At 52.1% G+C, this 23,487-nt stretch overlaps 3 protein-coding genes across 3 annotated transcripts; 1 reads left to right on the top strand and 2 right to left on the bottom strand.

The window, feature by feature from the left end:
* Nucleotides 1-92: 92 nt before the first annotated feature.
* TGME49_216050 (tetratricopeptide repeat-containing protein) lies at nucleotides 93-6,520 on the bottom strand. The gene is made up of 7 exons (XM_002370874.2): nucleotides 5,427-6,520; nucleotides 4,476-4,808; nucleotides 3,416-3,535; nucleotides 2,561-2,794; nucleotides 1,751-1,876; nucleotides 1,306-1,442; nucleotides 93-851 (listed from the first exon to the last, which is right to left on the bottom strand). Exons 1-7 carry the CDS (start codon nucleotides 6,096-6,098, stop codon nucleotides 791-793), a joined length of 1,683 nt encoding a protein of 560 aa, XP_002370915.1. The 5' UTR covers nucleotides 6,099-6,520; the 3' UTR covers nucleotides 93-790.
* A 149-nt stretch (nucleotides 6,521-6,669) lies between these two features.
* Nucleotides 6,670-14,330, top strand: TGME49_216040 (30S ribosomal protein S15, putative). Its single transcript, XM_002370873.2, has 7 exons — nucleotides 6,670-7,526; nucleotides 8,397-8,577; nucleotides 8,711-8,881; nucleotides 9,182-9,231; nucleotides 10,021-10,087; nucleotides 11,024-11,116; nucleotides 11,719-14,330. Exons 1-7 carry the CDS (start codon nucleotides 7,038-7,040, stop codon nucleotides 11,853-11,855), a joined length of 1,188 nt encoding a protein of 395 aa, XP_002370914.1. The 5' UTR covers nucleotides 6,670-7,037; the 3' UTR covers nucleotides 11,856-14,330.
* On the bottom strand, nucleotides 12,453-23,293 carry TGME49_216030 (hypothetical protein). The gene is made up of 8 exons (XM_018779709.1): nucleotides 20,384-23,293; nucleotides 20,009-20,070; nucleotides 19,619-19,664; nucleotides 18,423-18,465; nucleotides 17,767-17,835; nucleotides 17,344-17,399; nucleotides 16,780-16,992; nucleotides 12,453-16,504 (listed from the first exon to the last, which is right to left on the bottom strand). Exons 1-8 carry the CDS (start codon nucleotides 20,699-20,701, stop codon nucleotides 13,154-13,156), a joined length of 4,158 nt encoding a protein of 1,385 aa, XP_018635223.1. The 5' UTR covers nucleotides 20,702-23,293; the 3' UTR covers nucleotides 12,453-13,153.
* Nucleotides 23,294-23,487: the final 194 nt, after the last annotated feature.

Below are 23,487 nucleotides of genomic sequence, written 5' to 3' on the forward strand. Positions count from 1 at the left end.
GTTACCAACTTGACCGCTTGAACGTCAGCAGTCCTCTTCAGAACATGTTGCTGAAGTCGCAAAGGGTCATGTTCTGCCGCGTAAGCCGTGGCTGGACACTGAAACAGAATATTAAAGCGGAATACTGGGCACAATCACGTGACGCCCAACCAGTTAAGGCTAGAAACGACGCGTGCCACCCGGTTGCAGTTCTAAACGTTAGAAGTTCGTCAGAGTGAGAGACGCATTACCCTCTCAGCGGAGCAGTGAGACCGAGCAGAATAGCGAAGAGACAGACAAACTAACAAGAGCAGCACAGAACAGCACAGCCCGCGGCGAGGGAGTTCCTTGGTACCTGGTACGTCGAACGGTACTTACAACAGGAACAATAAAGAGGAAGATATGATAGTTATGCGACCCGTGTGGCTTCACTACTCCCGTCAGGTGAGCACTGACGACAGTGTGTAGGACACGTTGCCATGAGACACCGCCGGCCCAACAAAAACGCTGACTTGCGGCTCTTTTCCACCCGGGTCAGCGACTCATGACCGCGCTGCAGTTTATCTCTAGCAACAGTTACAGTGTTTGACTGCGTTGTGCCTCTTGGGAAAAGGGGTGTCCTCTGAGAAGCAGAGATTCTGACGTTAAGGTGGTGGACGGGTGCAACCTCCGCAAATGCAGCAGCAGCATGCACGAACGGTCGAGACCAGCTGCCGGCCGGTCTTGTCTGACTCCGCAAAACACCGTTTGAAAACTTGCCTTTTGAGAACAGTCCCCGTTCTTTTTTCGACACCACTGGATGTCCCCGATGTCAGTTAGCCGTGCGTTGGTGCATTGTCTTGGCTGTTTCGACTGTGGCTCTGAATTCGCGCCTGAAACGCCCAGTAGCATTGCCAAGAACAGCACCCTCATTCCTGACCCGTATATCTTCTGGGGACGCAGCTAAAAAATGGCATTTCCAGTCGGTCACCACCGTCCCCAACTACTCACTTCCCTTGCAACCGCAAAACTCCTTTGCTTGCACGGCACAAATGAAGGCTCAGGGGTGCAGTTTACACCGGCAGTGTCCGCTGCCACCTACTGGCGATCTACGGATTTTCTATCTCACGCCGCATAGCGCATGCGCTCCAGTTCTCCGCCTGATCTATAGCTACAGTGGGCAAGCTAGTGTCGCAGACGAAAGCACCGAGACTTGCTTGCCCAGACTCCATTTCACCTTGCCCTCTCCTGCGCCAGCTGTCCTGACAGCACCGGCGTGTTTTCCGTAAGATACACTGGAAACCACTACTTTCGGGCCTTTTGGTCTCCTTGACTCATTCTACTTACGAAATATCTTTGTTTCCGGGGTCTCGCATCAGAGCCTGCCAATACAGTTGCGCCGCTTCGGCGTGGTCGCCGAGAGCGACGAGCGCCTGACCGGCTCGGTAGTATCCTCGTACCCACTCTGGATCAAGTGCAATCGCCTGATGTGTGTGGAGATACACAGAAAAAAGAGTGGGAGAAATTGCGCAAACATCTCTCGGTCCTTCGTCTCGGCTCCCCTTTTTCGTAGTGAGAGTGAACTCTTCATCCCCTCCAACACAAACGTTCCTTCACCCACACCTCTCCTGTCACATTTTGTCTTTCTATACACACATATATGTGTGCATCGTATGCATAGATATGAACGTACACACATATATATATATATATGGAGATATGCGGCGGCACGAAAAGGATTACCTTTGAAGGCTTTCGTTTCAGTTGTGAAGAAATTTCAGAATCATCTTACCCTTTCCGCGTGTTCTAGCGCCTTCTTGGGGGTCTGCTTCAGATTCAGCAGCATCAGGCAACTGTTCGCATGCAGCACCGCACGCTGGTGTCGCGTCTGCTGGATGCGAGGGCAAATTTGTAAAGCCTGTACATACAACACCGCACCTGTGTAGGACGTCTTTTCCCACTTTCGACCCCGTTTTCTCCCTGGACAATCGTCACTAGCACAAGCACAGAAAAGCGCAAGATCAGCACGAGGCAGAGAAGCGCGACACTCTCAACTACGCAAACACCCCGCTGAAGCAACCCCTGCTCGGTCGTCACTCTGGCCTCCCCCCCGGCCTCCAGAGATTTCGTCTCCGGCGATGCCCGCTTTGCTCCCTAGAGCCACAGTCCGTCAATTTCTTCTCTCATCATGCGTTTTCAACATGAATGGCGAAACAAGGCGAGGAAAATGTTCGTGGTTCTACGGGTTCTGAAGACCCCAGCGAGGCGAACTCACGTAGAGGCACACGCACCAGCGTTCCTTCCATTCCACGGTAGGCTTCGGTCCAGCCCCCGACCGTGAAGCTCCTTTAGTGGTAGGTCTTGGAATACACGCACAACTGTGTTTTAGAAGCGTGTATTTGAAAAGCTAGCACATGGGTACAAGCTATACGAATACATCGACATTCCAGTTGATAGATTCTGTGAAGAATAGGAGCTACATAGAAAACTTCGACGGAGAAAGCCCATGAAAAGATCCCACTTCAGCTTGTGCAACAGAACCTCAGAAATCACCTGTACGCCCCACAAGGTCGCAGGCCACCGTATATCTCCACGCACTTACAGCGAGGTAGACATCCAGAGCTTCCTGGTACTTGCTTTGGGCCACCAGCTCGTTCGCCTGTTTCTTCTTCGCCTCCGCTTCTTCACCTTTTGTCTTTTGATCTTCTGAGAGTTCTGCGGGTTTCTCCTCCGCCTCGTACTCCCCGGCAAACGCGGCACCTGCACTGTTCGTTTCATGTGCGTTTTTCCCCCGCTCGGACCGGCCTTCCGAGGCAGCGTCGGGCGACTGGGGCACCTGAGAAAGGAGAAAGTCGGAAAAACGCGGAGAACATCCACACCGGGCGTGAGCGTGACAGAGGGACTGGGCCACCCCGTCGCCAGCTTCGCTCGGAGGACGCTCTTCGGCGCCCTGCGTGAGAAGTTGCAGACAGCGAAGTGCCACAGATAGCCTGCGGTTTCGCAGTCTACACACCCCGCGGCTCAGTCGCCGTTGAAAACCAAGACGGCAGTGCACGCAGCGACGAACCCCCGCTCTTGAGGTGCGACAGCAGCGTGCCTCGGATCCAGTGCAGCAAACTCCGCATTTGTGTCTTGTGACTGACACGCTAGCGACGCTCGCTCCGAGACCACGAAAACCTCCTAACGCGCTCCCCTTTGTCTGTGGTGCATAGGAGACTGAGACGACCGGACAGAACTAGGCTTTGGTTCTCAGGAAAAAGATCTGCTGCAGTATTAGAGCGCAGGTAAAGGCGTTAGCTGCGGCGTGGTTTCCGATGGCGTTCGCTTCAGTGGACTTCTTGAAACGCCTAGCTAACGTTTGTCTCGAGCGAAACCAGCAAGGGTGAATCTGGGCTTTCTGCGTCGAACACCGGGACTCTCTTAAGATGCGGCCTCGCGTCTGCCATCGACCAGTTACCTGTGTGTCCGGTGCAGCCCTCTCCCTGCGGGGGACGTCTTCCCTTTCCATCGCCTCCTTCAGCAGTGCCGCCGTGGCCAGGTGACCGTACCGAAGAGCCAAGTCGAAAGCCGTCGCGCCCTGGGAGAAAGACAGAAGCACCGCGAGAAGACGTTTGCAAAGAGTGCTGTCTCAGAGATGACTGCCCCCATAAGGTGGATCAGGGAAGCGCTTTCGATTGCTGAACGTAAGTTTCAAAAAGCTCTTGGCCCTCACAGCAGTCTCCTTCGGCGAGATCGTGTCTGAACCCAGAGAAAGACCGCGTCCCAGTTCGACTGCGTCTCCCGAGCAGAGTCGACCACAGCTGAATAAATAGATCCGATTCGATACGTTCTGGGCTAAACCTGTGACGAGCGTTCATGACGGTCCGAGGGCAACTGAAGGAAAGTTTAGAAATAGCCCGAGACACCAAATGTATACACCCCTCGGCGCTCGAGGGTCTTCAGTGCATCTATCCGCATTTCTTGAGGCGTCCGACAGAGAGAAACCAACTCGCGAACGTGCTCCGTTCACCGCTGAGCAGATCGGCAAACGTCACAAGTGTTGATCCCGAAGAACTCCTGGTTTTCCTTCACAGCCGACGCAAGTCCCTCAAAGTCCGCCAGGCTACTAGACGATACCTCTGCCGTCTTCGATTGCGGCGAGGGATGTCGGCGGCACTCCGTCTGGAGAGAACCTCTCTGAAAGCGACTCCTCTCTCTCTTCTCGACCTCTCTCTTTTCGATTCTTTCGTCTCTCTCGCCCTGCTTCTCTCCCCCTCCGACACATTGCGATTCGCCTTCGCCCTCAACTGCCGCCGTTCGTCTCTCCTGCAAGTTGCCTTTCTTTCGCGTCCGAGCGACTCCGACCCCCGGCTGTCTCGATGAATGTAAAGTCGCCGCTGCTCTTTTTTTCGACGTCTACGCGGTGCAAGCACCTGGGCTGAAAGCGCCGCAGTTCAACGCCAGGGCGTCTCAGACGAGTTCATTAAGAAGTGAAAAGCTGCGAAACTCCCAGATCTCGAGACACACGCTGTTCTCACCTGAGTAACGACGTTTGCATCCGCACCCGCAGCGAGAAGCGCCCTGACGCCTGCTTCGCTTCCAGCCTCGGCCGCACACTGCAGCGCAGTCCATCCCTCTCCGTCGGTTCGGCTCGGATTCGCGCCTGCTCGGAGAAGCATTTCAACCGTCTCTGCGTGACCTGCGCTGCTGGCGAAGACCAGTGGAGGAGGCAGAGCGCACTGGACGCTGTCACCCTTCGCTTCGCCGTCGGGATTCGCGCCGTTGTCCAAAAGAAACTGCGCATTCGCGCGGCGCCCGGAGAGGATCGCGTGCTGCAGAGGCGTTCCGAAGGTCGCGCAAACCGCGTCGACCTGACGGGGAATGGCAGCGAAGTCAAAGGGCAGGCGCAGTGAACGAGTGAAACGAAAATCAGCTGTGAATCGCGGAGAGAACACAGGACGGGCCGACGACGAAAAAGGAGAACCGAAACCTCTGCGTCTGTCTCAGGACTCATCGGGCAACAAAAAAACGGAACGCCATGACACAACCTGACGCAAAAAAGAGAGAGATTTCTCATGCAAATGAGGTAAAAAGACAGATGTGCATGAAGCACGCTTCACAGAAAGAAACATGCAAGGACACACATATATACATCCAAATATATATATATTTATATATATACATATATGCATATATGCACATATACATATAACACATATGGGACACACACACACAAATATATATATACATATATACATATATATATATAACTGAACATATCCCCATAGACATAGGCATACAATTACACATACACACGAACATATATATATATGCATATATATATATACATATATCGGTAGACAGATATATGTGTAGATAAAAAGGTGTATGTGGAGAATGGAGGCGATTTCCTTTCACCTTTTGTGATGGAGGTCAAACGCACTTTGGTGAGGGAATCGATTTTCGATTTGTGATGGAGAGCTGCTCACCTTGGCTCCGGCGTTTAGCAGCCGGGAGAGGATTTCTCTTGCCTCTGTTTCGTCTTCCGCTCCCGCGGCGACGTGGAGGGGAGTGACGCCGTCCAGGTTCTTCGCATTGACGTCGGCGCCGCGATCCAAGAGAAGCTGGAGAAGGTCAAGAAGACCCTCCCTTTTCTTCTCACCCGAGGGCGTCGAAGCCGTCGCTTTGAGAAGCAGAAGCAGGGGAGTCTCCTCAGCTTCGTCTCGCAAATCGAGCAGCGAAGGAGAAAGAAGCAGCAGCAACGAAGCGACGTCTCGGCAGACACCCGCGCAGGCAAAGTGGAGAGCCGAGCGCCGCCGGCCATCTCTGAACTCCGCCAGCGTGGAAGCGAAGACCTTCCGAGCTTCCGGCGAGAGCGACTCTACAAAGGCAGACGCAGACGCTCCAGAAGAAGGCGACGAAGGCGACAAAGATGAAGCAGAAGGAGGAGAGGAAGAAGCTTGGCGGAGTTTAGACGAGTGTCCAGTTTCCGAGGAAGAGAAGTCGAGAAGAAGTTGTTCCAGGCGGGAGAGGTCGCCTTCGTAGGCTGCCTTAAACAGTTCTGCAAGCTGCGCGCGATTCGCCTCAAAGGCCTGCCCCCCCGCTTCTTTGCTTCCAGGAGACACGAGGCGCCCTGGATCGCCTGCTGTCTTGTGCGCCATCTTGACTTCTTTCGAGGACTCTCGCCGCTTCTCTCTTCCTTCGGATTCTGTTCTTCCTTCCTTCGGATCCTTCGCCAGACACCCTCGTCCACGGCTCACCAGTTTCGCACCGCGAAGCCGCTGAAACGCAGTTGCGCGAGGAGAACATCCAGGGGAGAAGAGGGAGAACAAGAGAAGGACGCGTAAGGAGAAGAGAAGGCTAAAACTCTGGATGCTGGCCAGACAGTGGGAGAGCAGAGAGGAGAAAGACGACGACCGTGAAAGGACTGCAGACGACTCAACGACACAGGGCGGTGTGTCAGTCGCGAGGGGCAAGCCGCGCGGAGGCAGGAGGGGATGGGCGCTGGAAAACGCGAAGATGAAGCAGAGACAACGGTAAAAGCAAGATCAATCTGCGAGGATTTATTCGACGCGAACCTTCCGACGAAACAAGCGAGACTCGCGTCCCCGCAGAAGTTGAGTATCGACGCTGAGACGTACGCTTTTCGGTGCGCATGCACATGGGAAGACAGCCCCCGACAGCCTTGGCCGCATCCTCCCCTCCGTCGTTTCCGTCTCCAACTTGTTTGCGGCGAGGCTTTTCCATATGGCTTCAGGATCGGTCGGCAAGGAACAGATTTCTCGCCGCGATTCGCAGTTCGCTCGAGTCCGAGTTCGGCGCAGCGAAGGCGCCCTCAGCCGGCTGCTCGTACGGCTTCAGGCCGCGCCTGGCGGAAGACCAGCCGCTCCCAGTGATGAAGCGGACGAGACGTCACTGGGTTCGTAGAACTCGTCTCTCCCAGAGAAAAAACAACTCTCCGTTCTCCGCTCTCCGCAGCTTCAAGTCAACTTGCCTGGCCAACTCAGCGATGACATCGATGCACCTTTCTTAAAGGGGGCAGGTACCTGCGTCGTCTCCTCCTTCGTCTTCTTCTGCTTCTTCTTCTCTCTTCAAGTGGAATGGCTTCTCTGGCGCGTCGGATTTTCTCGCCCACCAAGGCGTTGGGGGCAGCAGCGAAGAGGAATCCTCTTCTCCGCTTCGACGGGAGGTCCTCGGCCCGGTCTCGCGCTTCCCCTCCCCTTCCGCTCTCCTCGTCCCTGTCTGAAGCGTCTTCCTCTCCTCGTTCTTCTTCTCGTTCTTCTTCTCGTTCTTCTCCTCTCTTCGCTCTCTCGACTTCTTATCCCTCGCTTCTCGCTGCGTCTTCGCCTTCCTCTTCCTCTCCTCTCTCTTCTCTCTCTCCTTCCTGTCCCTCTCCTCTTCCTTCTCCCTCTCCTCTTTCTCCTCCCTCTCTCGGAGGCCGGCCAGCTGCATGGTGTTTAGACCAGAGGCGTGGAGTTGCGCGTCTGAAGAGTCATCGATACGGAGGCGTCGTCGCGTTGAAGACGAGGGCGCCGAAGTCCCCGTGGTACATCGAGGCTGAAAAGGAGTTCCTCAACGAACGCGCCCAGGTACAACAAGCGTGATGCAGTTTCGAAGTGAAAGCCTGGGCGCTCGAGACGCCAGCCTTTCAGAGGAACTCGGCCTGCAGCCGGAGAAGCAGCGAGACCTTTCGTGTCTGCTCAACGCGAATGTTCAGGAAAGAGTGACAACTGAGTTCTCTCTTCATGAATGCTGCTCCCGTCCTGATCGGCTCCTCCTGAAAAAAACAGTGCTTGACTTCCACTCTTCGCCGTTGCCGGTTCACCCTGCTGAGGGTCTGAGCGCGGTCGAGTCGTCTCTGTTGCCTCTCGTAGAAGGACAGTGAACTCCCCTGACCCAAGAAACAGGCTTGGTCGCTCTCCTCGCACTCTTCCTTGAAGGACGCGCCCAACGCTTGTGGTTCGCGCACAGTCGGCTGAAAACGCCTGTACCTGCTCCCCCAGAAATGTCGTGCTCTATTTGTGCTTTGCCGGATGCACATATATACATATATACATATATATACATATACATATATATATGTATATGTATATATATATATATATATATATATATACGTGTGTGTGTAGAGATGTAAATCGAGCGACCTTGGCGGGCGTGAAGTCGGCGCGAGTCGTTGGTACCCGCCGGGTGAGGAACGACGTTTTTTTTAATCCGTCGTTGTTTACAAGTGGACGCCTCTCTGTGCGTATCTGTGTGTCGGTCTATTTGTGGAGACCAGCACAGGTTTTGTCTTGATCTCTGGAGCTCCTGCAGACAAAGGCGTTCGGACTTCAAAGGGTGCATTTTGGTGGGTGTTGAGGTGCACCATGTCCCCCGTTCTTGTCCGGTTTGCCGCTGTGTACTCGTTCCTGCACTTTTCACTTTCGGTTTTCTGCGACTCTCTTCTCTCCTCCCAGGTTCCCGATGCGTACATTGAGCGGTGGCATGGCGAAGACTTGTCCAAGTTATCTCCGGCGCTGCGGCGCTGTCTGCACCTGCGGTGTGCTTCGAGCAAGGAACTGCACAGCTGGCGAAAACTTCAGCTTTGTCGTCTTCTTCAGAGGCGTCCTTTCGATACGGGCAGCCCCGCTGTTCAACGTACGTCTGCGACATACTTCACGAGACCGAGCCATCTGTCTCTGCTCTTCTCTCGCTCTTCTTTTCTTCCTTGTTCTCTCTTCTGCTGCATGAGCACATACACAGTCAGCTCTCGCGAGCCTTCTGTTTGCAGTGGCCTGTCTGACGGAGAAGATCTTGAACGTCCGCGCGCATTTGCTGAGGCATTTCCGAGACCAGCAGAAGAAGAAAGTTCTTTCCATCTGGCTGTCCAGGCGACACCGCGTCATGAAATATCTTTACAGAGTTGATTTCAACCTCTACAAATACGTCTGCCAGCAACTCAGTAAGAAGCCAGCGAAACTCCAGACCATCTGTTCCCCACTGACACAGAACGTTGGAAAACCCATGCATCTGCCTATCGAAGCAAGCATATGTGTGTTTATATATAAATACATATATATATTTATATGTATATCTATATGTATATATATATGTATATATATATATATATATATGTATATATATAAACAGATAAAGGTGTATGCGTGTGTCTCTGTGCACGGGTGTAGATGTCGATTCCAGTGCATTCATGTACACATGTATTTCGTAAAAAATATATATGCATATCTTGTGTTTTTTTCAGGAATCAAATGCGTTCGCTTTGCCATTCCGGACTCGAGAGATCGCCAGCGAGTAAGGAAGAGGGAGACGACTTGAAAATCCGTCGAAGCTAACAGTCGCAGGCTCTCGCTTCGCAATAAAGTGATATCTACCATGTATATGTGCGAATATCATATGTTGCTCATCTAACAATCTGCAGATCTATCTACATCGTTATCCGTCGTCTGTGTGCGCGCCTATCCGTATTCATCTATATCGACTTCTACGTGTATATATAGTCTATTTGTAATATATATGTAACGTATCTTACAAATATATAATATTACATATATTTGAAAAATATACGTAATTTGTGTGTAGAATATGTGTAATATATATGTTATACGTATGTCTATCATGCGGATGTGTCTGGAATTTATGTGGATCCGCGCCTATCACTCACATGTTTGTGTAAAAAATAAGACTTTATTTGACTGTCGAATTCATTATCTCTTTGTCGACTCAACTTCCTTGGGTATGAGAGATTGCGCACTGCTGTGTTCGGCGCCTCGTCTCTCTGCACATTTTTCGGGTGCATCCGTTTTTCTTTTTGATTGCCCGCCCCCCGGCTCTTCTCTTTCGCAGAGACGAAAAACAGGTGAGGGATCTCAGATCCTCGGGGGTGTCGTGGTTTCTTCATTCAGCGCTCGAGGCTCTTTCCTGTGGGCTGCTCTGTGGTCTTGTTCGTTTCCAGCTTTCGCGTTTTCGACGTTCTCCTCCTCACCTCGCTCTCTTTTCCTTGCCTGCCATGTTCCTCTGCTCTCTGCATTTCGCTGCACTTTCTCCAGCGTTTGCCTTTCGTTCTTGCTCACGTCCTCGCAGGCCATCAGTCCCATTGCTGTGGACGGAGATCGCTGCAAGTTTCTGATTCGGCAGAAACTCTGGAAGGGTACGAGCTGTCTCCGTCTGTCAGCCGACGCAGTCGCGCGCGAGCGCCACAGGACACCGGGAAGTGTGTTCGTTCTTTCGCAGTTTCCGTGTGAAATTAGAAAGACTCGGTCGGCGCTTCCACGTCGGAAAAAAAGGAAGTTTTCGTCTTGGAAAAGGCTGCTCCGCTTCAGAGTTTCGTCGAGCACGTAGTCTCACTCTCGTCTCTCGACTTGCTCGTCCCTTCACTCGCATACGTGAATATACATATACATATGTATGTATATGTATATATATGTATATATATGTATATGTATATATATATATACGTGTGTATCGAAACGCATGCGTAGCACAGGCGTTTCTGCCTAGCGGTCTCTGTGAGCCTGTTTCTTCTCAAGCTTTCATCCTGTCTTCTTTCCTGTCTGTCTCCACCCGTGCAGTCGAGCTTGTCGTGTGCCTGTGCATGCGGGGAACTACAGATTTGTGTGAATAAAAAATAAAGATGCATGTACAGCAGAGGGGACTTTGCGTTTGTTGGTCTGCGATTCCAGTTTTGTTTCGAATTTTCCAATTTCCTGTGTGCCCAGAATGTGGAGAAGCGACGGGGCAGCGCAGCTGGAGTGTGTGGCAGTTGAGAGCGAAAGACTTTTTTTTCTGCGAGTTCACCTCCGTTCTTTCTTTCCTTTCGAGGTTTCCTCTTGTGTGTTTCACCGGCAGAACGACTGCAATGTCGCAAATCTGTTTTCTGCCAAGATTCACCCTTTTAGAGTAGCGCATCGCGCCAGTCGTCGGCCGCGGATAGGCAACGCTGTTCTCCATGCTCGTTTCCCCCCGTCAGCCAGCGCTGTCTGCGTCTTTGGTTGCAGATCTTTTGTCCCTCGTTTCCTTGGAGAAAGCAGCCCAAAGTGCACATGCGTTGGAAACGGAGTTGCCTGTGCTGTACGTTTTTCCTCAGCTCGCTTTCGTCCTCGACAACTCAAACAGGTAGACGGGAAGGTAGTTCGGTTCACTCGACACCCTATGGAGCAGCCGTCGAGCGCTTGGAACCGTAAGCCAGTAGAAATCGCTTTTTCGCAAGTGCTGTCTGCGATTTTTAAGACGGTCTTCTTTTCATCCCTTTTGAAAGGCATTCAGATCCAGTTTAGACGTTGTCCTCGAGTTTTAACAGCTCTCTGATGCGTTTCCGACCCTCGAGCAAGGCGACACCTGAAAACAAAACATGCATGCACACGACGCCTTTGTCTCCACAGTGCCCCAGCGGAGATTTCGCTTCTTTTCTGCTTTCCGCCCTCCCGACTTAAGATAACTTCTCTTTCTCTCTCTCTCTGCGGGGAGGCGTCTTTCTGCCCTCTCCCGTTTTCTCCCGCTCTGTCTTCCTCAGTGATGCAAGCCTCCTGCTGCTGCGACTTTTTTCGTCTCGGCTTCTCCCGCGCTTCTGTGCAAGCATCCCTCCTTGTCTCACAGGCGGTCTGCGAGTCTCCTCACCTGCAGATGGGGGGAACTAGAGCTGCTGCTGCTCTCGAACTAGAAGAGGAGCCTGTCTGCGCGGTGCGCGGAACGTCTCTCCTCCGTGGAGGTTGCCAACAGGCTCGCGTTTGAGTGAGTGCATTTCCCCTCCACAGCTGACCTTCTGTCGGATTTTCTTTTCAGTTCCGAAGGAGCACAGACCCTCTCTCAGTCGAGCATGGCCCTACGGTGTGCGGGAGGAGAGACTCAAGGGGAACTACGTCATCCAGAATCCGACAGCTGCAGGCCTCGGCTACTGTCCTGCGCCTCTTTTCTTCTGAGTTCCAGAATCCGTCTGTCTCTGTGTGGAAAGACGCGTATCGACAGGGCACAAAGTCTCTCCGAATTTGGCGCGAAAAAGTGAACGCTCTTCTCTCAGCTAACCAGACGCGCGAGGAGACAGCTCCCTTTCGTTCAAGGCTTCAGCGAGGGTCCCCGAGACAGGTGAAGCTGCGTCTGAAGGCCGTGACGAGGAAAGCGCAGCGACTGCGTGAAAGCCAGTGTTTGTGTTGTGTTTGCTCAACTTGGCATTTCTCCAGTGGCTTCGCGATGTTTCAGACACAGCTCTTTCCCTGTTCAACTCTCAACTGATGAAAACATCTTTCCTTGGAAAAAACAAAAAAGAGAGGTTGTGCCGACCCTGTCTCCACCCTGGACTTGGGTCGAAGCAAAGCTACACACGACGCGCAGGGCAGTGACGACAGATTCCTCTCTTCGAGGTTTACTACAAAAGCGAGAAGCGGTCGCGCGGTCGTGTGAAGACGTCAACAACTGTTTGGCGCCTTCCTCCTCTCGCAAACTTAGGATACCGCGGATTCACAACCCACGGAGAGAAGAGAAGCAGAGATCTCCTCAGTTCCTCTGACGAGAAAACTGCACAGGTTTCGTGGCAAGAAAGCTCCTGTTTCTGCTGTGGGGAACACATGGGAACAACCCCGAACGCTCCAAAAACAGAATCCGTCTCTGTTTAAAATACGAAAGATGAAGGCTTTAGTCAGAAGTGGAGTGAGAGCGTTGCCGCGGGTCTGCCTCCTGGAAACAAAGACTTTCACAACAATACAAGAAGGGAAAAATCCTCCGGCAGACCGTTCCCCCGTGACACCAGCTGCGCCGGATACAAGGAAGGAACGTGGAGAGACAACGACTGGCGACAGAGGGAGACGTTGACACTGCGAGAGAGGAAGAAGAAAGCTCGCTAGACGAGAACGAACAGTAGAGAGGAAACAAGGCGCAGAGAGAACAAAAGGAGAAAGAACGAAGAGAATTCGACTGCTGTGCCGAAGCTCCTTGTTCGAAGTCTCCTAAAAACATGAACGGTAAAAAAGAGGAAAGACACAGACGCGGTCGGCGACACAGCGGCCTCAGGAGACTTTTCAGGGAGAAACAGGTCAAGTCAGAGAGAAGACACAAAGGCGCCTCTGCTGTACAGAGGTCCGAGAGATCGCGCCTGCGTTGCTTGGCAAATTTGCTGTACACCAGTTCTCTGTTACAAAACGCCTGTGCTTCTTACTTCTTTACTCCCCCTCGTGGTAGTTTCACACGCTCGATCTGTTCCTCTCCACTTTTTCTCCTTTCTATCTCAGAAGTCGAAAACCGTGAAACTTTGCGTGATCTCGTCGAGCTGTTGCTCCAGTTCTTCCAAAAGCGCTTGCTCTCTGTGAGCCACAGATTCGTCGCTTCCTCGCTCTTCCTCCTCACATTTCTCGTTGGTCTGCCCTCTCTCACTGGGAGAGAAGGGAGGAGAGACACCTGCCCTGTTGAAGTCTTCATTCACCTCGACGTCTGGAAACGCCTTCTCTCTCTCTTCCTTTACGCCTTCCACTTCTCTCTGATCTGCCAGCTGCGAATCTGCGGGGAATATCAGCTCCGCCGCTCTGCCAGTCTCCTGCAGAAGACGGTCGTCGTTCGCTCTCGCACAAGAGAGCATCAACTCCTTGCCGTCTTCGCAAGGCGCCCCAAGAGTCGACACCGCCAAGTCTGCCTCTCCTCTGACTTCGCTGCCAACACAGGGCGCCTCCTTGGCGCCATCCTCGACAGATGTCGGCGCAAAAGACGAAGAGGAAGCAGAAGAAGAGGAAGGAGGGGGAGAGAGGGAGGGGACTGCGGACGGTCGAGGCGCCTCCTCAGGCGGGGGAAGGAACCCCCATGAGGCAGAACAAGAAGAGGAAGAAATAGAAGAAGAAGCAGAAGAAGCAGAAGAAGAGGAAGGAGGGGGAGAGAGGGAGGGGACTGCGGACGGTCGAGGCGCCTCCTCAGGCGGGGGAAGGAACCCCCATGAGGCAGAACAAGAAGAGGAAGAAATAGAAGAAGTAGAAGAAGAGGAAGCAGAAGAAGAGGAAGGAGGGGGAGAGAGGGAGGGGACTGCGGACAGTCGATGCGCCTCCTCAGGCGGGGGAAGGAACCCCCATGAGGCAGAACAAGAAGAGGAAGAAATAGAAGAAGAAGTGGAAGAAGCAGAAGAAGAGGAAGCAGAAGAAGAGGAAGCGGCATCAGAGGGAGGAGGGGGAGAGAGGGAGGGGACTGCGGACAGTCGATGCGCCTCCTCAGGCGGGGGAAGGAACCCCCATGAGGCAGAACGAGAAGAGGAAGAAATAGAAGAAGAAGTGGAAGAAGTAGAAGAAGAGGAAGCAGAAGAAGAGGAAGCGGCATCAGAGGGAGGAGGGGGAGAGAGGGGGGGTATTGCGGACGGTCGAGGCGCCTCCTCAGGCGGAGGAAGGAACCCCCATGAGGCAGAACAAGAAGAGGAAGAAATAGAAGAAGTAGAAGAAGAGGAAGCAGAAGAAGAGGAAGCGGCATCAGAGGGAGGAGGGGGAGAGAGGGAGGGGACTGCGGACAGTCGATGCGCCTCCTCAGGCGGGGGAAGGAACCCCCATGAGGCAGAACAAGAAGAGGAAGAAATAGAAGAAGAAGTGGAAGAAGCAGAAGAAGAGGAAGCAGAAGAAGAGGAAGCGGCATCAGAGGGAGGAGGGGGAGAGAGGGAGGGGACTGCGGACAGTCGATGCGCCTCCTCAGGCGGGGGAAGGAACCCCCATGAGGCAGAACAAGAAGAGGAAGAAATAGAAGAAGAAGTGGAAGAAGCAGAAGAAGAGGAAGCAGAAGAAGAGGAAGCGGCATCAGAGGGAGGAGGGGGAGAGAGGGACGGTGCTGCGGACGGTCGATGCGCCTCCTCAGGCGGGGGAAGGAACCCCCATGAGGCAGAACAAGAAGAGGAAGAAATAGAAGAAGTAGAAGAAGAGGAAGCAGAAGAAGAGGAAGCGGCATCAGAGGGAGGAGGGGGAGAGAGGGAGGGGACTGCGGACAGTCGATGCGCCTCCTCAGGCGGGGGAAGGAACCCCCATGAGGCAGAACAAGAAGAGGAAGAAATAGAAGAAGAAGTAGAAGAAGCAGAAGAAGAGGGAGGAGGGGGAAAGAGGGGGGGTACTGCGGACGGTCGAGGCGCATCCTCAGGCGGGGGAAGGAACCCCCATGAGGCAGAACAAGAAGAGGAAGAAATAGAAGAAGAAGCAGAAGAAGAGGAAGGAGGAAGAGAAGAAGAGACAGATGCTACACAGAAGGGATCAGAAGGAGCGAACGCAGCTGAGAAAGGATCGGAGGAAGGAGATGAGAGGGAAGAAGCGCAAGAGGCACCGTAAGCGAAGGCTTGCCGGGAGACCGAAGACGGCGTCTGGAGCATCGAAGGAGATTTGAATGTGCTCTGAACGTGAGAGGAAATTGGGCGAGATGCGTTGCTTCGCTTCTCCTCATGTTTCTCTCTCGGCCCCAAGACGGCCGCAGGAGAGTCCTGACAGTCCTCGTGATCTTCGCCGTCCATTTTCTCTCTCTCTTTCCTCTCTTGAGTTCTTTTTTGACACCCTCGACTCGCTTCCGTGATCCCGTCCTTCGCACATTCCAGCTGGTGGCTCGACTCTGTCTCCCTCTCAGTCTCTCCATTCTTTTCCTCCTTGACCTCGTCCTTCTTCGCTTCCGCGATCCCGACCCCCAGAGGCTGGGGCAGCGCGAGATGCGTCGAGAAGGCGAGGACGGGTGCAGAGAAAGGCGCGTCGACAAGCTCGTTGAAGGCTTCGAAGCGCCGGGTGTCTCGACAGTTCGTCTCTGCGTCTTCCTGCGTAGCATGCGCAGCGTCCCCGGGCGAAGACGGCACGACCGTCACGGCGCGCGGAGGCCGAGGCGGACTGTTGGAGGCGAAGAGAGAGTCGAAGGACGGCGCCTGAGAGGATCCACTCTTTTCGAAAGCCGAGCACGAAGGCTCAGGAAGAGCTGGCGTTCTCACGTCTCCAGCGACCGACCTGAAAATATCGTTCAACGCCGCCAGCGTCGCTTCGGGAGGAGAAGAAGAGGAAGAAGAAGTGGAAGAAGACGACGCCTGAGAAGAAGACTGGAAAGGAGAGGAAGGATCAAGGTCGAGAAGATCCAAGCTCTTAGGCGCGCCTCCAGACTTCGACAGAGACGTCGCATTGCTCGTCGCTCCTGCACTCGCAGGACCCGGGGGTGGCGGCAACGCAAATGCCGAAGCGAAAGGAGAGGAACAGGAAGAGGAGGAAGAAGAGAAAGAAGAAGAGAAAGAAGAAGACTTCAGCTGGATCTGTCGTTGACTTCCCCTGTTTGTGATGGTGACAGAGTGGGGGCTTTGCGGGGACGCGTCGATGCTTTTTCTCTTCCTTTCGTGCGTCATCTCGTCTTTTCTGGATTTTTCGTCCTGTTCGGAGATCTTCTTGTCACCTTTTAGACGAGCGTCGACCGCGTCCGCAAGGCTGAGCAGGCTGCAGACGCGCGGCAAGTTTTCAGAGAGGGAGGAATCATCTGCCGAGAGAGATTCGACGAGGCGCTGGAGCTTCGGGCGCGCCGAGGCCAAGAAGGCCAGCGTATGTTCCGTCTGTGGCGACCTCGATGCCGTTTCCAGAAACTGCAGAGCGGTCCTGAGAGAACGCTCCTAAAAAGAAAAAAAGGAAACGAAAGAGACAAAACAGTGAAAAAGGAAGTGAAATAGAGAGAGGCGAACGAGGACACTGCGGCGAGGCGAAAGAGAGTCGAAAACAGAGACGCAGAAGGCATACACATCGAAGACATGAGACGCATCCACGAGCAACGCAAAAGCGAGAGAAGAACGAAGAAAACGAGAGAAGAAAGAAGAAAACGAGAGAAGAACGAAGAAAGCGAGAGAAGAAAGAAGAAAGCGAAAAAGATGGAAATAGCAAAGTCGCGCACTTCGTCTGCCGACAGGAGCGCAGGCGGCGGAGGAGGCTGGTTGTAGGGCGCGACACTCTGCCTAGAAGAAGATGAGAAAGAGGACGAAGATGGAGACGAAGAAGATGAGAAAGAGGAAGAAGATGGAGACGAAGAAGATGAGAAAGAGGAAGAAGAGGGAGGATGAGGCGCTGGCCTGCGTATGCGAAGGGAGGGGTCGAACGCCGGGGACTCCTGAGACAAAGACAGCACGAAAATCAGAGGAAACAATTGGAACAAAGGACACAAAGAGCGAACGCAGGCGAGAGAGAAGACGACGGACGAAGAGACAGACGGACACTGGAAAAAGGAGAGAAAAGCACAAAAAACAGACGAGAAAGAGGTCGGGAAATCGCGCATTCGCTCGGCAACGGAAAACAGATCAGCGGCCGGAGAGCTACTGAAAGAAACGCCATTGAAGAAAAACGATGTAAGTGGATGACCGGACTTTGAAGAACTGTTCACTAGAGAAACGGTTGAGTACCTTTTTAGAACATCTCCAATTGTGGATCTCAGAAGGCATACGAAAAGTGAAAAGTCGCTCACCTCAGCGTTTTTGACCATGAATTTCATGCTCACATCTACCGTCGGGAACTCGACACCTGCAATAAATGCAGACAGCACAAGGCATTGGCCAAGAACGTATCTCACTGTCCACCTTTCTCTTCTCTCTTTCTCTCCTGTTCTCCTCTCTCTTTCTCTCCTGTTCTCCTCTTCCTCTCTCTTTCTCTTTCTCTCCTGTTCTCCTCTCTCTTTCTCTCCTGTTCTCCTCTCTCTCTTTCTCTCCTGTTCTCCTCTCTCTTTCTCTTCCTCTCCTGTTCTCCTCTCTCTTTCTCTTTCTCTCCTGTTCTCCTCTCTCTTTCTCTCCTGTTCTTTCTTTTTCTTTCTGCTCTTCTTCTCTCTTCCTTTTGGCTTGCTCCCTCTTCCTCGCTCTGCCTTCTTCCGCGTGTCTCTTTTCATTTTTCTCACCTTTCGCGCGCAGTTTGCGGTACGCCTCGAAGATGGCCGGGAGCTTCTCTTGCTGCATCACGAAAGAATCTGCGAGGCAAACGAAGAGCGACATTCACTCTTGCTGACAGGTTCGCAGTCTCTGTCGGCTGCTCCGTGCGCCTCTCCATTTCTGTGTCTCTCGACTTTCGTCTCTCTCTTCCGTTCTTCCTCCGTTCTCACGCTGTATGTCCCTGCTTTTCTCTCAGTCTCCTCTATCAGTCTGCATTTCACTCTCTCAACCAATTTCTACATCCACACACAGGTACATGCACGTTCATGTAGTTCTTTCTGCCGTGGTCTCTCCGCCGTTCGATTTGCGAAAGGAAGCAAGTCTCTGTCGATGAGACGTCCCCATCCCAGCGCAGTCGAGTAAAATGATGTGAGTCGAGGAACGTGATTCACCCGGTTCCATCGAGTACTATTCATTTTACTGAAAATCGCATTCTTTTTATTGAAAACAACCTCACTCGACGCCATTAGTTGATGTCCCTCGACCAGTCGTCTCACTGCGTGGACGTCCCTGCAGTCAATACTCAATCGTCGGCATGAACTTCGCAAGCGCTGAACGCCGCTACCTGAGCCTTTAGAACCGAGGACGAACTCTGGCCTTCTTCCTTTCATCTCTCCTCACTCACCATGCCAAAGCTGGAGAAGGTAGAGCACCTTCCTCTTCAGTCTCTGAAAAACGCACGAAGAAGAGAAACAGGCGACGCGGAAATGCACATGCGGCAGAAACACAGAGGTCACCCGGAAGAACGAGAGACAAAAGGGAAAGAACAAGGAAACGAAGAGAGCAAAAGAGAAGAGAGAACACAGCGAGAACAAGGGAGACAACAGCGACAGAGGAAGGAAGAAAGCGAAAAGCGAGAGAGGTCTCCGAAGAAAAAACGCGTCTTTTCTGTCGCGTCCAGGCGCTTGCATCACGCCTCGAGAACGCAAAGGCAGTTCGATGTTTCCGCAGAAGAAGTGAAGTCACTCGCAAGACTCGAAACACAGTTTCCTAAACCCTGGAGTGTCTGGACAGCGACATGTGCATGAGCACAGTCTTTGAAAAAATTGCGTTCTCTTTCTGTGAGTTTATGCAACAGGCCTCAAAGCGTGAAACGCCTGTCCTCTCAGAAAACCGATGAACAGTCCACTTGGCACAGTTTCACAAAAATGAAAAAACAATCGAATCCAAGGAAGACGTAGTCAAGAAACGTCCTCACACTTCCCTGCCTCTCCCGCCTCCTCCCAGGTCCTTCCGTGTCTTCTTTGCTTATGCCAAGAATTGTATATATATATATATATGCGGCTATGCATTTGCATGTGAAGTCAGGGACGCAGTCTATAAATATGCAAATATAAATAGGGGTATTCACACGCGTATATGAATATATATATATATATATTTATTTATAAATGTATGTATATGTATATATATATAGATATTTATTTATAAATGTATGTATATGTATATATATATATAGATATTTATTTATAAATGTATGTATATATATATATATATATTTATTTATAAATGTATGTATATGTATATATATATAGATATTTATTTATAAATGTATGTATATGTATATATATATAGATATTTATTTATAAATGTATGTATATGTATATATATATATATAGATATTTATTTATAAATGTATGTATATGTATATATATATAGATATTTATTTATAAATGTATGTATATATATATATATATATATTTATTTATTTATAAATGTATGTATATGTATATATATATATTTATGTATATATATATATATATTTATGTATATATATTTATGTATATATATATATATGTATTTGATGATGTGTGGACTTACATGCAGCTGAGGGTCTGTTGCCACGCCTGGGTTGCAGCTCTGCGAACTGGAGGACAGGAGAAGAAAAGGAGAAAGCCGGCGAAGCATCGAGTGAACAAAGAAAACCGATTCGCAAGCGAAAACGAATTGGAGAAGCAAATATACTGTTCGTTCAGCGCATCCTTTATCTCCCTTCTTCTCCTTCTCCTTCTCCCCATGTCTCTCTTCGTTCCTTCATCTCCACTTCTCAGTTTCTCTCTCGGTTTCTCTCTCTGTTTCTCTCTCAGTTTCTCTCTCTGTTTCTCTCTCAGTTTCTCTCTCAGTTTCTCTCTCGGTTTCCCCCTTTGGCTCAGCAGACACATGGAATCGCCGCGACTGAGGGAAGAAGGGACGCACGCTGGCGGCTCGTACCCGGTGAGAAGTTTGTTGATTTTCGATTTTACATCTCTCGAAAGAGATTTCTTCAGCGTCGTCTGCACGCAACGGAAGCGAGACAAACAACGAGAGGTGAAGACCTTCCCGGAGAGAGAGAAAGAGAGGAAGACTGTCCCTCGCTGTCTCTTCTCGTCTGGCTTCCAGTTTCTGTCTCTTCTTCACTTCCACTCGAGCTCTTCTCCCTCTCTCCTTCTTGCGCCCATTCTCCTTCTCATCTCTCGCGTTTCTGTCTTCATCCTTCTTCTTCTTCGTGTTCTCTTTTTCTCCTTGTTTGCGTTTTTTTATCCTCTCTCTCTTCTCCGTTAAAAGCATCTCTGTCAAAAGGCCGGCTTTCACGGTCTCGCTCTGTACCATTTTGAGTATTTTCGTCATGGTTCTCATGAATTTTTCGTCGAGACACCGCGCAAAGTCCACGCCGAGGTTGCCGACGGCCATGGCGACCAGTTCGATCGCAGCGAGCATCACCGGGCCGTCCGCCGAGAGGCGCAGCTTCTCCTCCACGAGAGCCGCGAGGACGCGGCCTTTCTCGTAGCTCGAGCTGCACTCGTCGATCGCCTGCACAGCTGCGGCGAGGGCCTCCTCGGAGCGCCCCGAAGCGGCGAAGGCCACCGCCGACAATACGCGCTCGACGAACGCGGGGAAGCGCCCTGCCAGCGCCAGTCCATCCATTGAGAAAACCTGGAGAATGGGGGAGGAAGGAAGACGAAGGAACGAGAGAGAGGAAGAGAGGCGGCCGAGGAGGCGGACAGACAGAGAGAAAAAACAGAGGCAGAAAGAAACACGGAGATCCAGCAAGAGAGAGAAAGAGGAAGAGCAAGTTGAAGAAAGAGGAGAGAGAGAAAGAGGAGAGAGAGGAAGAGAAGGAGACTGAGTCTCTTATGTCTGACGAATTGATCGGGCAGAGAAAGAACGGAGAGCAGAGGTGACCGTAGGTCCGAGAAGAGCTCCAAAGGGTCGAAACGCGTCTGAAGGAGCTGAGGAGACTCGGAGGAAAAGTGAAATCTCCAAGAAAGACTGGAGCCGCTTTATTGGACAGAGAAGAGAGAGAAGACGAGAAAAGACTTTGTGCGGGAAGGCTCTTAGAGGTCTCGAGAGCTCCAGCGAGCTCCAACGCCCATTTTAAGTCTGGAAGAATGCAGAAGACATCTGTCGAAAGGCAGAGAGCAACAAGACGGAGAGACAGGCGTCGACAGAGTCGAAGGCAGGAAACGGCATACGAAGAACCGGAAAGATCTGCTGCGCGGACGCCGCGGGAGTGACCTGGCGCTCGCAGGTTTCGCGTCTTCCAAGCGCTGGTGTGTGCCGGGAACAGCAACGCAGCGAGGTTTCGGAACGGAGCAAAAAAGTCTCGCCGTTGAAAAACAGCGTGAGAAGGCAAGGGTGCAGACAAAACGGACGAAGGAGCCTTTAGGTCGGCACAGACCCCGCGTTGCTGGGCTGCGATGGCGAGGAACGCGGTGTTTCTCGACAGGGAACGGCGACGGGGGAGAACCAGAGAGTTCAGGAGACGCCGAACGAAGAGCGCGGACGAGAACGCGTTGCCTGAAGTTTCTCCACAGCGACAGAAACGAAGGGAAAGCGGCTAACGCACGCTAAGACATTTTCTGCGGTCGTCGAAAACGACGCACAGAGCAGAGAGCGTTGATGACCGCGAGGTCTCCTCCTCTCGACAGCTGAAAACGGTGTGGCGAGAAACCTTCGCGTTCGGCGCGCTCGTTCCCCCGTGAGTTGAGTAGAAAAAGCTCTTTGAGGATATCGGTGCTGAGTTGTGGAAGAGAAAAACGCGGTTTCAGAAGGTACACTCTTTGCGAGTCGCGAAACTGTTGCGTAAAGCAGCAGCACCGCTGCCGACATGTGCCGCAGCCTGTTTGGGGAAGACAGCTCTTCTGAAAAGTCGCGCAATTGCAGTCTTTTGTTCGTGCAACGCGGGAGTTTTTTGCCGGTTGTGTGCTCAGAGAGACGAACAAGGTGCACAGACTATGTCATTTACCCTGCACTTCGAGCTGGACTGCGGCATCGTCCTTCAGGAACTCCCAGAAAAATCTCCTTTAGGCACTGAAGACCGCAAAACGACAACGCGAACGCGTCACATACAGAAACCATCATTGTTCATGCACAGACGGAATGACTCATCCCTTTCGGTTTCCACCTACTTCACTCCTGAATGTGAGTTGTTTCGAGGGCTCCGAGTCGTCCGCCGCTCTCCGCTGCCGTTTCAACAGAGCAAACGCAGCTGAAAAAACTGGCATGATCCTCCACCCGTTTGCACAGAAGACCCTTTGCTGTTAACCGAGCTCTCCATTGTTGGACACTCGGCCGTTTGCGTCCTAAAACTGCCACGCTCGACGGTTGTTTCGAACGAGGCGCAGGTCGGAGCAGGACTGTCCAGGTCGGATCATCGACCTCAAGACATGTCGTTGGGGAGGAACTGCTCCCCCACAGAAAAACGAGCAAGAAAGGAGGCAAACGAACAGCTTCCTGCGGAGAAGAAATCGGTTCCGTACAGTGTTAGCTGCAGTGGGGACAGGGGGAGGAATGAAGCGCAGCTTCTCTGCCGCATTCTGCCGTCGTCGTGCCTCGAGGGAAGCTTTCCAGTAACCGTCGCGAGCAGATATAGCGATACACGAAAAAAACTCACGGATTTGTGCCGACACAAGCTGCTGTAAAGCAGGCAGATGCCTCTTTATCTACTGCCCGCCATAGTATGCTACTTTGTGCGACCGCGGAAAGCTTTGCTAAAAGATTAACTGAGTTGCTCTAACCTCCCCCGGGCATGCGCAGCTCCGTCATCACAGTTGCGGACCTCGAGGAAACACAGCTGGAAAGTCGACTCGCGAAAACTGCTGGGTCCGTGTCGAAGAACTGAAAGGGCACTTTGATTTCAACGCGCCGCGTGGTGGTGACGTTCGTCTGTACGGAATTGACAGATCGGATGCAGACACAAAAGAACTTGGAAGAGTATTCGAAGTCCCCCTAGGGAACACAGTCACGGAATGACGACAACGGAGAGTGATGTGCATGTTCGTCACCCTCGCTAGGTCCGGAAGACAAAGAAGCGCCTCTTGTCGATCTCTCTTTAGGGTCCGGAAGTGGAAAAGGAAGTGGAAGCGCGCTTTTTCCCCAATGAAGAAGCCGTCCGTTCGTGGAGAGTGAGATGCACTTCTTGCCGGGACAGTAGCCACACACCGGTGATGCGACCTCAATTCTGTTCCTGTCTATCTTCTGTGTTCGAGCCTTCACAATTCCTCGTGTGTCTGCCAGCGGGGAGCGAACTGGGAATGCAGAACGGAATCCACTGTTCGGCTGTCGTTTTTCTGTCTTGTAAACTCTGTGCGTGTTTGCCAGCTTTATTGAGCGGGAGGTTGGAGTCTATGTTCCACCCGAACCGTCACTGTGGTGTCTCGTTTGCTAAATAATCCCCCTTCCGCACAGTGCTGGCCAAGTTCCTCGAATCT

This window comes from Toxoplasma gondii, chromosome XI (genome assembly GCF_000006565.2).
Source record: "Toxoplasma gondii ME49 chromosome XI, whole genome shotgun sequence".
NCBI lineage: Eukaryota > Apicomplexa > Conoidasida > Eucoccidiorida > Sarcocystidae > Toxoplasma > Toxoplasma gondii.

Coding starts and splice junctions, on each gene's coding strand:
- TGME49_216050 (XM_002370874.2), bottom strand. CDS start 6,098: ATGGCGCACAAGACAGCAGGCGATCCAGGGCGCCTCGTGTCTCCTGGA. Junction 4,809..5,426: donor TGCTAAACGCCGGAGCCAAG/GTGAGCAGCTCT, acceptor ATTCCCCGTCAG/GTCGACGCGGTTTGCGCGAC. Junction 2,795..3,415: donor GGGCTGCACCGGACACACAG/GTAACTGGTCGA, acceptor CTCCTTTCTCAG/GTGCCCCAGTCGCCCGACGC.
- TGME49_216040 (XM_002370873.2), top strand. CDS start 7,038: ATGGCTTCTCTGGCGCGTCGGATTTTCTCGCCCACCAAGGCGTTGGGG. Junction 8,578..8,710: donor GGGCAGCCCCGCTGTTCAAC/GTACGTCTGCGA, acceptor TTCTGTTTGCAG/TGGCCTGTCTGACGGAGAAG. Junction 10,088..11,023: donor TCGGCAGAAACTCTGGAAGG/GTACGAGCTGTC, acceptor GTTTTTCCTCAG/CTCGCTTTCGTCCTCGACAA.
- TGME49_216030 (XM_018779709.1), bottom strand. CDS start 20,701: ATGGATGGACTGGCGCTGGCAGGGCGCTTCCCCGCGTTCGTCGAGCGC. Junction 20,071..20,383: donor TGACGAAAATACTCAAAATG/GTACAGAGCGAG, acceptor CGTTGCGTGCAG/ACGACGCTGAAGAAATCTCT. Junction 17,400..17,766: donor CCGCAAACTGCGCGCGAAAG/GTGAGAAAAATG, acceptor CATTTATTGCAG/GTGTCGAGTTCCCGACGGTA.